This window comes from Symsagittifera roscoffensis, chromosome 2 (assembly GCF_963678635.1).
Source record: "Symsagittifera roscoffensis chromosome 2, txSymRosc1.1, whole genome shotgun sequence".
NCBI classification, from domain to species: domain Eukaryota; kingdom Metazoa; phylum Xenacoelomorpha; order Acoela; family Convolutidae; genus Symsagittifera; species Symsagittifera roscoffensis.
Window position 1 is genome coordinate 18,739,645 of NC_087063.1, and position 13,596 is coordinate 18,753,240.

Here is a 13,596-nt window from a genome sequence, read left to right on the forward strand (position 1 = left end):
TTCTGCCGCGGGGAATGTCGTGAGGCGACCTTCGGTACCTCGTTATTTACTTGTTCTTTTGCAGTCTCACTGCAGATTGATGTTAATTAAACTAACCGAGGTCATTGTGCTAATCTATACATAAAACCACGCAGAGCGTGTTCATTCTCTTCTGATATCTATATTGTTTGCTAGATAACCTTTATACAACTTAAACTCATGTTCTTTCAGGATAAACTTCCTATTCCAAGTATTTATTCGAAACCAAGCAATAAAGTGATTCAAGTAACAAATTATTCAACTCTAAAACAATTTACTTATTGTTCAAACAACCAAGTTTTCATTCTAAAACCTCGGCAAATCTCAAAGCTATAGGATAAAACTTGACCTGCGATTTTTTTTAAAATTTGAAAAGTAATGAAGAAAATTGTTAACTTCAAAAGACTTGCGGCGTATCCGGTATTGATGGTGCCTAGCAATCATATGATTACGAGTTCCAATCGCACATGTGCTGCTCTTTTAAAAGAGAGGGCTTGCAATTTAGCCATAGCTCACTATGCTAATCGTGACTCATTGTGGTCTATTTGAACCTTCAGCGATTGAACTCCGGATTAGGCCTTCGCGCTGGCTGACTCAGAAAACTGTTTTATGGCTTCAGGAACACTCAATGCTGCGCGATGCATAAGGAAAACAAATGGAAACGAAAACTGTAATTAAAGCTATAGAGAAAACATAATTTTTGGAATTGAAAAAAATAATAATTAAAAATGAAATGTTGCAGCTAACACTGATATACTACCTCCTGAACAGCCAATTATGGTTATTTGACTAAATCTGTGAGCACGATTGGTTAACTGGGGAGTTAATATGAGCCACTTCTATGATTTGGAACAACTCGGGTTTCAACCACCGCAACATTTAAAAAAAAGCTTACTTCACACGAGGGCGAGTACCGCTTCTTCCCTCAATTAGGATTTCATGCTTCTGAGGTTTTGTTCCGAGTTGTACAAACGGAATAAACGTACCAAGACATACAGTGTGCGACAGTTTTAACTAAATAAACCATTAACAAAACAAAAGTAGACCGTTAACAAAACATACAACGGATAAAATCAACAGATTAATTTGGATACATCATACTAAGGAATGCTATCATAATAAAAAACAGTGCTTATTGAGTTATTCAGATTAAACTGTCACACCTGATGATATGCCTGAGATAGTTTAGCTCAACAAAATTTCTTTGAAATCAAGTGGTAGAAAATCAAACTTTGTTAATTGACAAGAGAGGGTGGGAAGCTCCTTCGGATATATTTCCCTCGGTTGTCGAGAGTAAAGCTCTTATGACCAAATAGTTGCTCATAATTTTCTTTTTCTGTCCCTCGTCTGTCAATCGACCCCGATCCAACCCACCTTCCTTCTCCCCCTCTCCCTTTCGACCCTCACTGAAAGACGCCCTGGGGCCTTCCCGGTCAGGAGTTTTCTCTCTCCTGATTCCGCTCTTCAAAGGAACCACGAAACCTTTATCTTCATAAGTCCAGTTATCATGAGCATCAGCAGAGGTCTTAACAGCGGAATAATTGGCACTTGCATGTCGCACTCTGTTTTCCCTAACTGCTTGGTGTTCCTCGGGACCTCCTCCTCCTCCTCGCCCGTACATCAATTCGTACCCAGTGAGTGTGGAACTGCGGATGCGTCGCGTGGAGCAGTCCAGAGATCCCCACTTTTCTTTTCTACCGCTGTGGTCATCTTTCTTCTCCGCTGACACCTCACTAGTTCGTCGGAAAGTATCATTAATTGAAGACTTCATTAAATTGTACTTTTGGTTTTGATGATGTTGATGATGCCGTTGACCGTGATTACCTTTCTCTGGTATGTTATCATGATAGAAATGGTTGTTTGTACAAGCATCAAACAATTTGGATGTTTCTTTTTCTCGACTCTGCCTGACTTCCCAATTTGAGGATCGATCATTTGAATGATGTAACGGCGAATGAGGCGCACTGTGACATTGATAGTGGTCTATAGGTCCATACACGGAGCCATGCCGTGAACTGTGGCCATGACGCGCTATATCTAGGTATTTCCCGCAATTTTGTTGGGTATTTTTATGATGACCTGAAGGTAGTCGAGGTTTTTGCTTATCTGAAAGAGGTAAATTATGCCATTGGTCATCGGTGAAGCTTTTCTGGCGCATATTTTGCAGTGCCTGGCGAGATAACGGCATTGGACCCATTGGTCGCGCGCTCGGATTTCTCCGATATGGACTCCTTTGCGGATCTCGAGTTGAATCGCAGGAGGTCTGATAACATAGCGGATCATCAGCTAAGTTCATAAGCGCCTGTGAGTTTCCATTTCGCATGAGTTGGTTTATTTCGGCTAAGTTTAGATAGAGAGTTTCTTCGGCTGTTTGTCTGTTTCTGCTGTTAACTTTCATTGGAGATTGCGATGACGTCACTGTGTTGTCTGAGGAGAGCCGCTCATCTAAGGGGGGTTCTTCTATTGTCACTCTCTAAATTAGGAAAAAAATTTAACACAACAAGTAGCTCGTTAGTTCCCAATTTAACCAGCTTGGCTCAAGAAGTTTCAACAAGAAGACTGCTCGCATCAGGTAGACGGCTTGAATGTGATATCGCTAGTATTTCGTTGCACAGAGAAAGTATTCTGGGTTCGAATATTCTCTGGAAATTGTCTTATTCTCAATCAGAAACTAACCCAGGTTGGTATCGCAGAGCAGATCAGTGCGAATTCTTCTTATTACAGCCGTTTTTATTTTATACGACTTGTTTTTAAACAAACGTTTGCTGCACAGATCATTTCGTCAAAATGGGGATTTGGGAGAGCTCTTAGTCGACCTGAAAAAGAGGTCGAAATTTTTTCCAAAAACCCCTTAGATTTTTGAAAATCTCCTTACTCGAGAAAATCCTAGTTTCGCCCCTGGATCCTAGATAATACAAAAAAAGCATGAAAAGCTCAAAACGGCTCACTAGGAAATATTTTAACTTCGTGTGGCTTCATTTTTTTGTACGTGAAAACAAATATTTTTTAAACAAATTGCATGAACCAAAACTCTTTTCTTCTTAACTATCTTCAGCTCTTTCAATTGAGATCTGGTCTCCTTTTCGTTGAAGGGTAGACAGTTTTGAGACATGATTGCCAATTAGGACCTAATTTCAGTCTCTCTCTGCCCTAGAATTGTCTCCTTTCCAGCCCATCGCCTTAAGACACTGAAGGGAGCTACTCTCTTAGCAGAAGAACCAAATCGCAGAACAATTCCAGCCAATCAGAGGCCTTTAAATTTTCCGACGCTCAGATTGGAATGTCACATTTACCCTCAGAATTTTGAATAATGAATTATGATTAGTTATTATTGATTTAATATTGATAGAGTATCTTGTAGTGTCATAATTCTTCTGTGAAAAAATCCACAGTTAGTGGTAAGAAATTGCTAATACACTGCTGTTAAATATGTATGAAAGCAAGTTTTTACAGAAATTTCAGTGTTGTCTTTCACCGGCTAGAAGGTAACACCAAACATACAGACCTTGTTGGATCTGGCCACCAGAACTTCCAAATGTCTCGCAGAAGATGAGTCACGCAGGAGTCGAGTCACTTGACTCTTTGTTTCAACGATCTCCCCATCAATCTAAATGATCCAATTACAATAAATAATATGTTCACAGCAAAAAAAGTAGGTGCTATAATTTATTTGAAAACACTTCCCGGATCCTGATACATAATTTTGGTTCGCCATTGAATTTTACGAATGAAAATGGTTTAATTTTTTAGATGCAGTTGTCACTAGTGAATCCAAAGGTCAAGTGAAGCCAACACAAAACGTTTTTGACAGGTTTTCTGGAACAGACGATCTAAAATGCTTATTTTCTTTGAAAGATGTTGCTGAAATAAGCTATAAAATTTTTTAGAAAGAACAAGATGTCCCGGATCTACCCAAAAAATGAATCCAATTACTAAATCCAAGTACGAAAAAAAACTTAAATTGTTCAAAGATTATAAAACTTGATTCCACAGTTCTAATAAATGAAAATTCCGCCAGTTTTTAACTCATAGAAACATCCATTGTAAATCATTGTATTACTATTTTTCATTTTTCACTGATATGAACTACTGTGAACGTTTTCGGCATACGGTTTTATCGGTTTTCTGCCTCAACACCAATCAAACACTACTTGAAGAGCACCTACCTGGCACAGCTGGTCGCCTGCCTCTAAACCAGACACACTTGTCGGCGTTGAGTTCGAGTTAAGCTGAAACAAAACAACTGGTGGCTTAGTGGATGGGGGTCTTCGATAATACCAACAATTTTTGGCTTTGCATTGATCTTTTCGGCTTCCAAAAAGCTTCGAGGCGCGAGCATCGATGCAGTTATTTTATCGATTCAATTATTGTGTCAATTATTTTATCGATTCAATTATTGAACAAATGATAAATGATTCGAACTCGGTATGTTTTTTTTTCAGACAAATTTTGACTTTTTAATTAATAATTTTTGACTGAATGCCCACTTTCTGAAAGACTAAAAAATTGCTTTGAGCTCGAATATGAAGTTGCGCGTGGGGAGGGGCTAGGATATCAAAAAATTTCCAACATTTTCTTATTGATTTTTATGGAGCCGTTCTGAGCAGAATACTATACCATACATTTTCCCATACTGAGTAAATTTTCTATTTCAGACCTGAAAAAATCTTGTTCAGTTCTAAAATTTAGGTCCTAAATAAGTTGCGATTGCGATTGTTAAAAAAACTCTTTTTTGAACCAATATGTTGTTTTTTTTTCTAAATTCAAACGTGATCAAAATGTAAAATCTTTTTCCTGGAAAAAATTTAAAAAGCCATCTCAATTTATATAAATGTCCGCACTTCATTCATTGATACGTTAAAAAACAAAGCTTTAACTGTATCCGAAGAAATTTTTCATTTTTGACTGATCTAAAATTATCCACTGATTAAATCGGGACTCAAAGAAAAAATGAAACTTCTTAATACAATTAAATTTTTTGTTTCAGAAAAGGCGTATCTATCTGTGTTGTTTGCTTTAATTTAAAAATCGCTTTCTTAATCCCACGCCTGTTTATTTCAAGCTCAGAGTCTTGCTGTCTCTCAATCCAACGGCAGCTAGCTGACTGAAAAAGAGACGGAACTAAATTAGTCTAACGCTGTTTGCAAGTTAAGCCTAATAAGACATAAGTCGTTTCAGTAACTGTCTAAAATTAGTTGCAAATTTAAAGTTTTCTTAGTAGGAAGAGATGGATTTTCAAATGACATTATGCTTATTTTTTACTGCTTGATTTAATGCGAAATTCATTACATGGCGCAATTGAAGCGCTCCGTTTTATTTTATACTTTTATTTTAAACTAGGTTTTATTTTATTCTCAGCTTAACTTAAGTTGCGACGTTACTCTCAGAGGCTCCTCAAACATAGGATAAACGAGGAAGTTCTAACCAGGTTTGTCCATGACAACAACAAGCTCATAGTATAATATAATGGCATAAGAAACTGGGAAATTGAATTTATGGTGGCGTATCAACGTGCCGAAAGGTCAGTTTGGCGAAAAAAAATGTGAGTCTGCCAAAAAACGAAATTCAGTTTCTCTGCCGAAAAGCATAAACTTTCATGTTTACAAAAAAAACGTTTGGAACGAACGGCAGATTCTTACTGGTTTTTTACTGTACTTTTACTAATGAAATTTGTTCATCTCAGCAAATTAGAGACAAGACTCAATTATAGTGAGACAAAACTCATTTTTTTATTTCACTTGCAGCGCAGCAAATTTACTGCCAAAAATAGACAAGGTTCAACCAGGTCAGGCCGCAAATATTTAACCTTGTTTGTTGCCTTTTGGCAGACTGATCTTTCGCCAATTTTTTTAATATACAGATTTTTTAGATGTTCTCTCACAATGACCTGCATTTTTGGCTCGACCTCTTTTAACCACCAACAAAAGAGTTCTTATTGTTCCATCCAACTGAAAAATGTTGAAGATTTTTGTCATCGGTTGTGCTTTTTTCTCTTTTTTTTGTTTTTGTTTTCCACGCAAAATCAGGTACCACAATTAATCGTCGGATTGGGTAGAGTGATACCTCTTCTTAAAATTGTTTCACTCGTGACTCAAACAACCTTTAAAAAAAAACAATTTTTTTTGCGGCTAGAGAAAAACTGGTTTGGAGTTTTTGCTTTTCGTCTAATTTCGAGCGAGTAAAGCGATCAAGCATACTTATTTTTGGTTAACTTGAGCTGCTTACGAATGCTTATTGTTCCGACTTTCGATACGAAAGTAACGGAATATTTGTGCTCGGGGTGGGTTTTTTTTTCTTCAGACAAATTTCGACTTTTTAACTAGCAATTTTTGACGGAAATTTTTAATATCATTCAAAAAATATTGTTGTCCTGAGCTTAAATTTGAAAAGATATTTCACCTGTGATCATTTTTCGTAAAGTTATGAGGGTTTAAAGATTGCAATTTTGGCCATTTTGACCAATTTGGGACAATTAACGCGCAATATAATTCGCGCTATTAACGCGTAAGCGGAGATTTAATCCGTCCTATAAATCGTTCCAAATTAGTTGAACGAAGCTTATTTGCCATAATTGATTTGTTACAAGGAACGAAAATTATCTTTTTGTACTTTATGTGGCGTTTGGGGAGATGAGTTTCATAAAAAATTTCAAATTTTAGAAAAAATTTTCATTATATTTTATTTCATTTAACTTTTTTAATGTATTACTGCTGCTCAATAAACCTTAAAAGGCAGTCGGAACATTCAGGGCTTCGCCCTGATACAAGCAGTTTTGTTTATGCTTAATTTTAGTTTTACTCGAGTATAATTAGTTTTTGGAGTTTGAAAGATGCTTTTCATGATTGTTTTTCATGATTGTTTTTCTAGTCATTTTTCTTTAAAAACTGATGTCCAGTTTGACTCTTTTACTATGACTGTCGACTATGTCTAAGTTGTAGTTTTTGTCTGTTCCTTTTATCACACCACGCAGAAAAACCAACACTAATTTGAAAGAAAAAACGAGTATCAGGGCGAAGCCTTGAATGTTCCGACTGCCTTTTAAGGTTTATGGAGCAGTAATAACATTAAAAAATTCAATGAAATAAAACAAAACAAATTTTTTTTTTCTAAAGTGTGAAACTTTTTATGAAAATCATCACCCCAAACGCCATACAAAGTACAAAAGGATAGATTTCGTTCCTTGTAACAAACCAATTATGGCAAATAAGCTTCTTATACCAATTTGGAAAGATTTCTAAGACGGATTAACTCTCCGCTTACGCGTTAATAGCGCGAAATATATCGCGCGTTAATTGCCTCAAATTGGCCAAAATGCCAATGTTTAAACCCCCGTAACTTTACGAAAAAAAATCACAGGTGAAATATTTTTTCAAATTTGAGCTCAGGACAACAATACCTTTCGAATAATATTTAAAAATTCCGGCAAAATTGGCTAGTTAAAAAGTCAAAATTTGTCTGAAGAAAAAAAAACCCACCCCGAGCACAAATATTCCGTTTATTTCCTATCGAAAGTCGGAACAAAAATGAGTTCGTTTTTGCCTGCTATTTTGCAATTAGAACCAAGTTTTGCAGAAAAAATTAAATGAGATGGAATAAAAAATCATATTAAAGCCTTCCAACTCAATTGAAAAATATTCAAAAAATCCCTCGGTTTTCTCGGCACAAACACCTTTGTTTAAAATTTTTGTGTTTTCCAGACAAATTCAATAAATAAGAGTCTGTCGTCATTTAAACAATAAGTTTTCATTTTTTGTCCAGTTTGCTTATTTAATTATGGCTATTGAAGAAAATGACACTAATTTGAAAAAAAGTTTGCGTTTTTTAAGGCTATGGTCACAACTTTTTGTGCTATTCGCATGAGTTGGTTTATTTCGGCTAAGTTTAGATAGAGAGTTTCTTCGGCTGTTTGTCTGTTTCTGCTGTTAACTTTCATTGGAGATTGCGATGACGTCACTGTGTTGTCTGAGGAGAGCCGCTCATCTAAGGGTGGTTCTTCTATTGTCACTCTCTAAATTAGGAAAAAATTTAACACAACAAGTAGCTCGTTAGTTCTCAATTTAACTAGCTTTGCTCAAGAAGTTTCAACAAGAAGACTGCTCGCATCAGGTAGACGGCTTGAATGTGATATCGCTATTATTTCATTGCTCAGAGAAAGTATTCTGGGTTCGAATATTCTCTGGAAATTGTCTTATTCTCAATCAGAAACTAACCCAAGTTGGTGTCGCAGAGCAGATCAGTGCGAATTCTTCTTAATACAGCCGTTTTCATTTAATATATTTATACTATCGGATTAGGGCAGGGGTGTCATACGCCTCCTCCTCGAGGATTTGACGCCTTCACCACCCAAAGGGCCCCCCTTTGGTTTTACTTCACGACATCCATTTTTAGCTGACTAACCGGTAAATTTTCAAAAGCGCCCCTGGCGCCAATACATACTATTTTTTGAGGGAGGGGGGAGCGAGCGCCTCAAAATGCCTTTTTTGAGCGCCTAAAAACGTTAAACGCTTTTTTCGACATGTTTTTAAACAAACGTTTGCTGCACAGATCGTTTCGTCAAAATGGGGATTTGGGAGAGCTCTTAGTCGACCTGAAAAAGAGGTCAACATTTTTTTCAAAAACCCCTTAGATTTTTGAAAATTTCCTTACTCGAGAAACTCCTAGTTTCGCCCCTGGATCCTATATTATACAAAAAAAAACATGAAAAGCTCAAAACGGCTCTCTAGGAAATATTTTAACTTCGTGTGGCTTCATTTTTTTGGACGTGAAAAGAAATACTTTTTAAACAAACTGCATGAACCAAAACTCTTTTCTTCTTAACTATCTTCAGCTCTTTCAATTGAGATCTGGTCTCTTTTTCGTTGAAGGGTAGACAGTTTTGAGACATGATTGCCAATTAGGACCTAATTTCAGTCTCTCTCTGTCCTAGAATTGTCTCCTTTCCAGCCCATTGCCTTAAGACACTGAAGGGAGCTACTCTCTTAGCAGAAGAACCAAATCGCAGAACAATTCCAGCCAATCAGAAGCCTTTAAATTTTCCGACGCTCAGATTGGAATGTCACATTTACTCTCAGAATTTTGAATAATGAATTATGATTAGTTATTATTGATTTAAAATTGATAGAGCATCTTGTAGTGTCATAATTCTTCTGTGAAAAAATCCACACTCAGTGGTAAGAAGTTGCTAATACACTGCTGTTAAATATGTCTGAAAGCAAGTTTTTGCAGAAACTTCAGTGGTCTTTCACCGGCTAGAAGGTAACACCAAACATACAGACCTTGTTGGGTCTGGCCAGCAGAATTTCCAAATGTCTAGCAGAAGTTGAGTCACGCAGGAGTCGAGTCACTTGACTCTTTGTTTCAACTATCTCCCCATCAATCTAAATGATCCAATTACAATAAATAATATGTTCACAGCAAAAAAAAATCTGTTCTACAATTATTTTGATTAAATTTTTCGAATGATGCGAAATTAATTTGGTTCACACTGAAATTTAGAACAAATGGTTTTAATTTCTTAGATGCAGCTGTCGCTAGAATTTAAAGTCAACTGAAGCCAACACGAAACGACTTCAAGGTATTTTTGACTGGCTTTCTGGATCTAAAATGCATAACCTCTTCGAAAATTTTTGTTGAAATATGTCATAAAAACTGTCATCTATGAGTTAAAAAATGCCGTTCTGACAATTTTTAACTCGAACATCCATTGTAAATCATTGTATTACTATTTTTCATTTTTCACTGACATGAACTTCTGGGAACGTTTTCGGCATACTGTTTTATCGGTTCTCTGTCCTAACACCAATCGAACACTATTTGTAGAGCACCCACCTGGCACAGCTGGTCGCCTGTCTCTAAACCAGACACACTTGTCGGCGTTGAGTTCGAGTTAAGCTGAAACAAAACAACTGGTGGCTTAGTGGATGGGGGTCTTCGATAATACCAACAATTTTTGGCTTTGCATTGATCTTTTCGGCTTACAAAAAGCTTCGAGGCGCGAGCATCGATGCTCTTATTTTATCGATTCAATTATTGTGTCAATTATTTTATCGATTCAATTATTGAACAAATGATAAATGATTCGAACTCGGTATGTTTTTTTTTTCAGACAAATTTTGACTTTTTAATTAATAATTTTTGACTGAATGCCCACTTTCTGAAAAACTAAAAAATTGCTTTGAGCTCGAATATGAAGTTGCGCGTGGGGAGGGGCTATGATATCAAAAAATTTCCAACATTTTCTTATTGATTTTTATGGAATTCTTAGCAGAATACTATACCATACATTTTCCCATACTGAGTAAATTTTCTATTTCAGACCTGAAAAAATCTTGTTCAGTTCTAAAATTTAAGTGTAAAATAAGTTGCGATTGCGATTGTTACAAAAACTCTTTTTGAACCAATATGTTGTTTTTTTTTCTAAATTCAAACGTGATCAAAATGTAAAATCTTTTTCCTGGAAAAAATTTAAAAAGCCATCTCAATTTATATAAATGTCCGCACTTCATTCATTGATACGTTAAAAAACAAAGCTTTAACTGTATCCGAAGAAATTTTTCATTTTTGACTGATCTAAAATTATCCACTGATTAAATCGGGACTCAAAGAAAAAATGAAACTTATTAATACAATTAAAGTTTTTGTTTCAGAAAAGGCGTATCTATCTGTGTTGTTTACTTTAATTTTAAAAAAACGCTTCCTTAATCCCACTCCTGTTTATTTCAAGCTCATTGTCTTGTTGTTCCGACTTTCCATACGAAAGTAACGGAATATTTGTGCTCGGGGTGGGTTTTTTTTTCTTCAGACAAATTTCGACTTTTTAACTAGCCATTTCTGACGGAATTTTTTTATATCATTCGAAAGGTATTGTTGTCTTGAGCTCGAATTTGAAAAAATAGTTCACCTGTGATTATTTTTCGTAAAGTTATGAGGGTTTAAAGATTGCCATTTTGGTCAATTTGGGACAATTAACGCGCAATATATTTCGCGCTATTAACGCGTGAGCGGAGAGTTAATCCGTCTTAGAAATCGTTCCAAATTGGTTTAACGAAGCTTATTTGCCATAATTGATTTGTTACAATACTTGTTTTGTACTTTTTATGGCGTGTATGGGGATGATTTTTATGAAATAAATTCAAATTTTTGAAAAAAAAATTTCATTTTGTTTAATTACTTTTAATTTTTTAACGATATTACTGCTCCATAAACTTTAATGGGCAGTGGGAACATTCAGGGCTGTTTACAACAAATCCTGATACGAGCAGTTTTGTTGTCTTTCAATCCAACGGCAGCTAGCTGACTGAAAAAGAGACGGAACTAAATTAGTCTAACGCTGTTTGCAAGTTAAGCCTAATAAGAGATAAGTCGTTTCAGTAACTGTCTAAAATTAGTTGCAAATTTAAAGTTTTCTTAGTAGGAAGAGATGGATTTTCAAATGACATTATGCTTATTTTTTACTGCTTGATTTAATGCGAAATTCATTACATGGCGCAATTGAAGCGCTCCGTTTTATTTTATACTTTTATTTTAAACTAGATTTTATTTTATTCTCAGCTTAACTTAAGTTGCGACGTTACTCTCAGAGGCTCCTCAAACATAGGATAAACGAGGAAGTTCTAACCAGGTTTGTCCATGACAACAACAAGCTCATAGTATAATATAATGGCATAAGAAACTGGGAAATTGAATTTATGGTGGCGTATCAACGTGCCGAAAGGTCAGTTTGGCGAAAAAAAAATGTGAGTCTGCCAAAAAACGAAATTCAGTTTCTCTGCCGAAAAGCATAAACTTTCATGTTTACAAAAAAAACGTTTGGAACGAACGGCAGATTCTTACTGGTTTTTTACTGTACTTTTACTAATGAAATTTAGGGGCAGGGGCGGGGGTCCCCCTTTGTACTATTTTGAAATATCCCTTTTTGGCTGACTGACCCTAAAAATTTTTTAAAGGCGCCTTTGCCGCCAAAATATACTAATTTTGAGGGGGGAGCGCTCACCGAAAAAACGCGATTTTTTGTCAGAATTTTCAAAAAAAGTGCCTAAAAACGCCTTTTTTGGCCTGTTTTTTCAAAAGTTTGCCTGCGGCGCACAAAAGTTGGTCAAAATGGGGTCTTATTTATAGTGATTTAGGAGAACTCAGAAAATCAATTTGGTCCACCTAAAATAAATGTTCGACAAATTTTTCGAAATTTCTCGAAAATCTGCCCCCCCCCCTCTCGAGAAAATCCTAGATCCGCGCCTGGATATAAGCGTAAGATAAAGTCGGGTGATATATCATTTTAAAGCGTCTTCAGTCGTCAGATAAAATTCCAAAAAGGAACTTCCAAAAACTTGTTTCAGGATCGAAACTTGTTTCTAGTCTTGTTAGAAGGGAGTTGGTGTTTGGTTTGAAAGACATATGTGTCTACCCTTTTGTTACTCTTGGTGTCATTTCACGCGGTCACGCGGAACTAACTTTAGTCTCCTTCATGATGTTTCCACGCAGCCACGCTGGGTCTGACGGAGACCGATATGAGAGAGTATGGACTGCTGGACTTCAGCTCCTACTCGAGGGAACCCCTCAGGAAAGTGGGTCACGTGCACGCCAGGGGCAACTTGAATCGCATGTTCGGCAAATACCCATTCACTCGAGCTGTCTCGTCTTTCTGCGGAAATGGGACTCTTTCCTCCCAGTATGAGGCAAGAGCAGTTATGCTTCTATTCTTTCTTGGACTGCTACAGTACTTCAATCGGCATCGGATGAAATGAGAGTTTCTATGGCGGGGCAGGGGGTTAGAAGAGAGAGGGATAATCATAAAAAATCTATCAAATATCTCGTCAGTATTTGCCAAAAATCTTCGTCACTAGATTGGCAACACTTATTTTCGGAAATCTACCAAAACAACAATTGATTTTAACTTATTTTTACAAAGATACGCAAGGATAAATAGTATGATTCAAAATAGTCAGTTAAGGTTTGTGCACGAAATGATTGCGCACAAAAAGATCAAAATTTTAGCACAGGCCATGGTGCGTACACGGGCTTGTGCGACGAGAGAAGTGCGGGGTGGGGGTGTTAGGTTGGTTGATAAAGGAGCAGAAAATTAATCCATCCGATTCTCTATTTAGGCTGAACTTGTTCAGTTCGGTGTGAGTCATCTCTCATCTGAGCCATGGTCCCCAGTGAACGAATACTGCCACTCCACCGCCATCAGAGCCACCCTGGACCACTTTGTGGAGAGGGGGTGTTGCAGCAGTAGCAGTAGTAGTAAAGGTTTTTCACAGTTCTCACAGTCAGCACAAGACCCCGATGGAAAAAGGAGAATGAAAAAGATAGGAAGAATGGCGGACCAAATAGAATAAACTTGAGAGATAGAACTTTTTTAACCATCCCCCTCCACCTATCGTATCTATACTAAAGAAGATCAACCCCTAAAAAGTCGTCAAAAACACTTTTCAATTTTCATTTTAAAAGTGATTATAGAAACTTCTCCTGAAAAAAACTCCGTCAATTATTTCATAAGCGTCATTCAATCGAGAACACGATGCCTTTCAAATTGATAGTTTTCAAGGTAACTAAAATTTCCTGTAAGAAGAAATTTAA

General features: G+C 36.6%; 2 protein-coding genes across 2 annotated transcripts in view; one reads left to right on the forward strand and one right to left on the reverse strand.

Annotated features, from left to right (window-relative positions):
* The window catches only part of LOC134839246 (endophilin-B1-like), a 240,021-nt gene that overhangs the window by 39,254 nt on the left and 187,171 nt on the right, over nt 1–13,596 (forward strand). The gene's annotated exons all lie outside the window — the stretch shown is intronic.
* LOC134839729 (uncharacterized) lies at nt 1,153–12,483 on the reverse strand. Its single transcript, XM_063855351.1, has 7 exons — nt 12,469–12,483; nt 9,847–9,909; nt 9,294–9,395; nt 7,859–8,026; nt 4,185–4,247; nt 3,524–3,625; nt 1,153–2,491 (listed from the first exon to the last, which is right to left on the reverse strand). Exons 1-7 carry the CDS (start codon nt 12,481–12,483, stop codon nt 1,244–1,246), a joined length of 1,761 nt encoding a protein of 586 aa, XP_063711421.1. The 3' UTR covers nt 1,153–1,243.

Coding starts and splice junctions, on each gene's coding strand:
- LOC134839729 (XM_063855351.1), bottom strand. Junction 4,248..7,858: donor TCATGCGAATAGCACAAAAA/GTTGTGACCATA, acceptor GTTTTGTTTCAG/CTTAACTCGAACTCAACGCC. Junction 3,626..4,184: donor CAGGCGACCAGCTGTGCCAG/GTAGGTGCTCTT, acceptor TGGATCATTTAG/ATTGATGGGGAGATCGTTGA.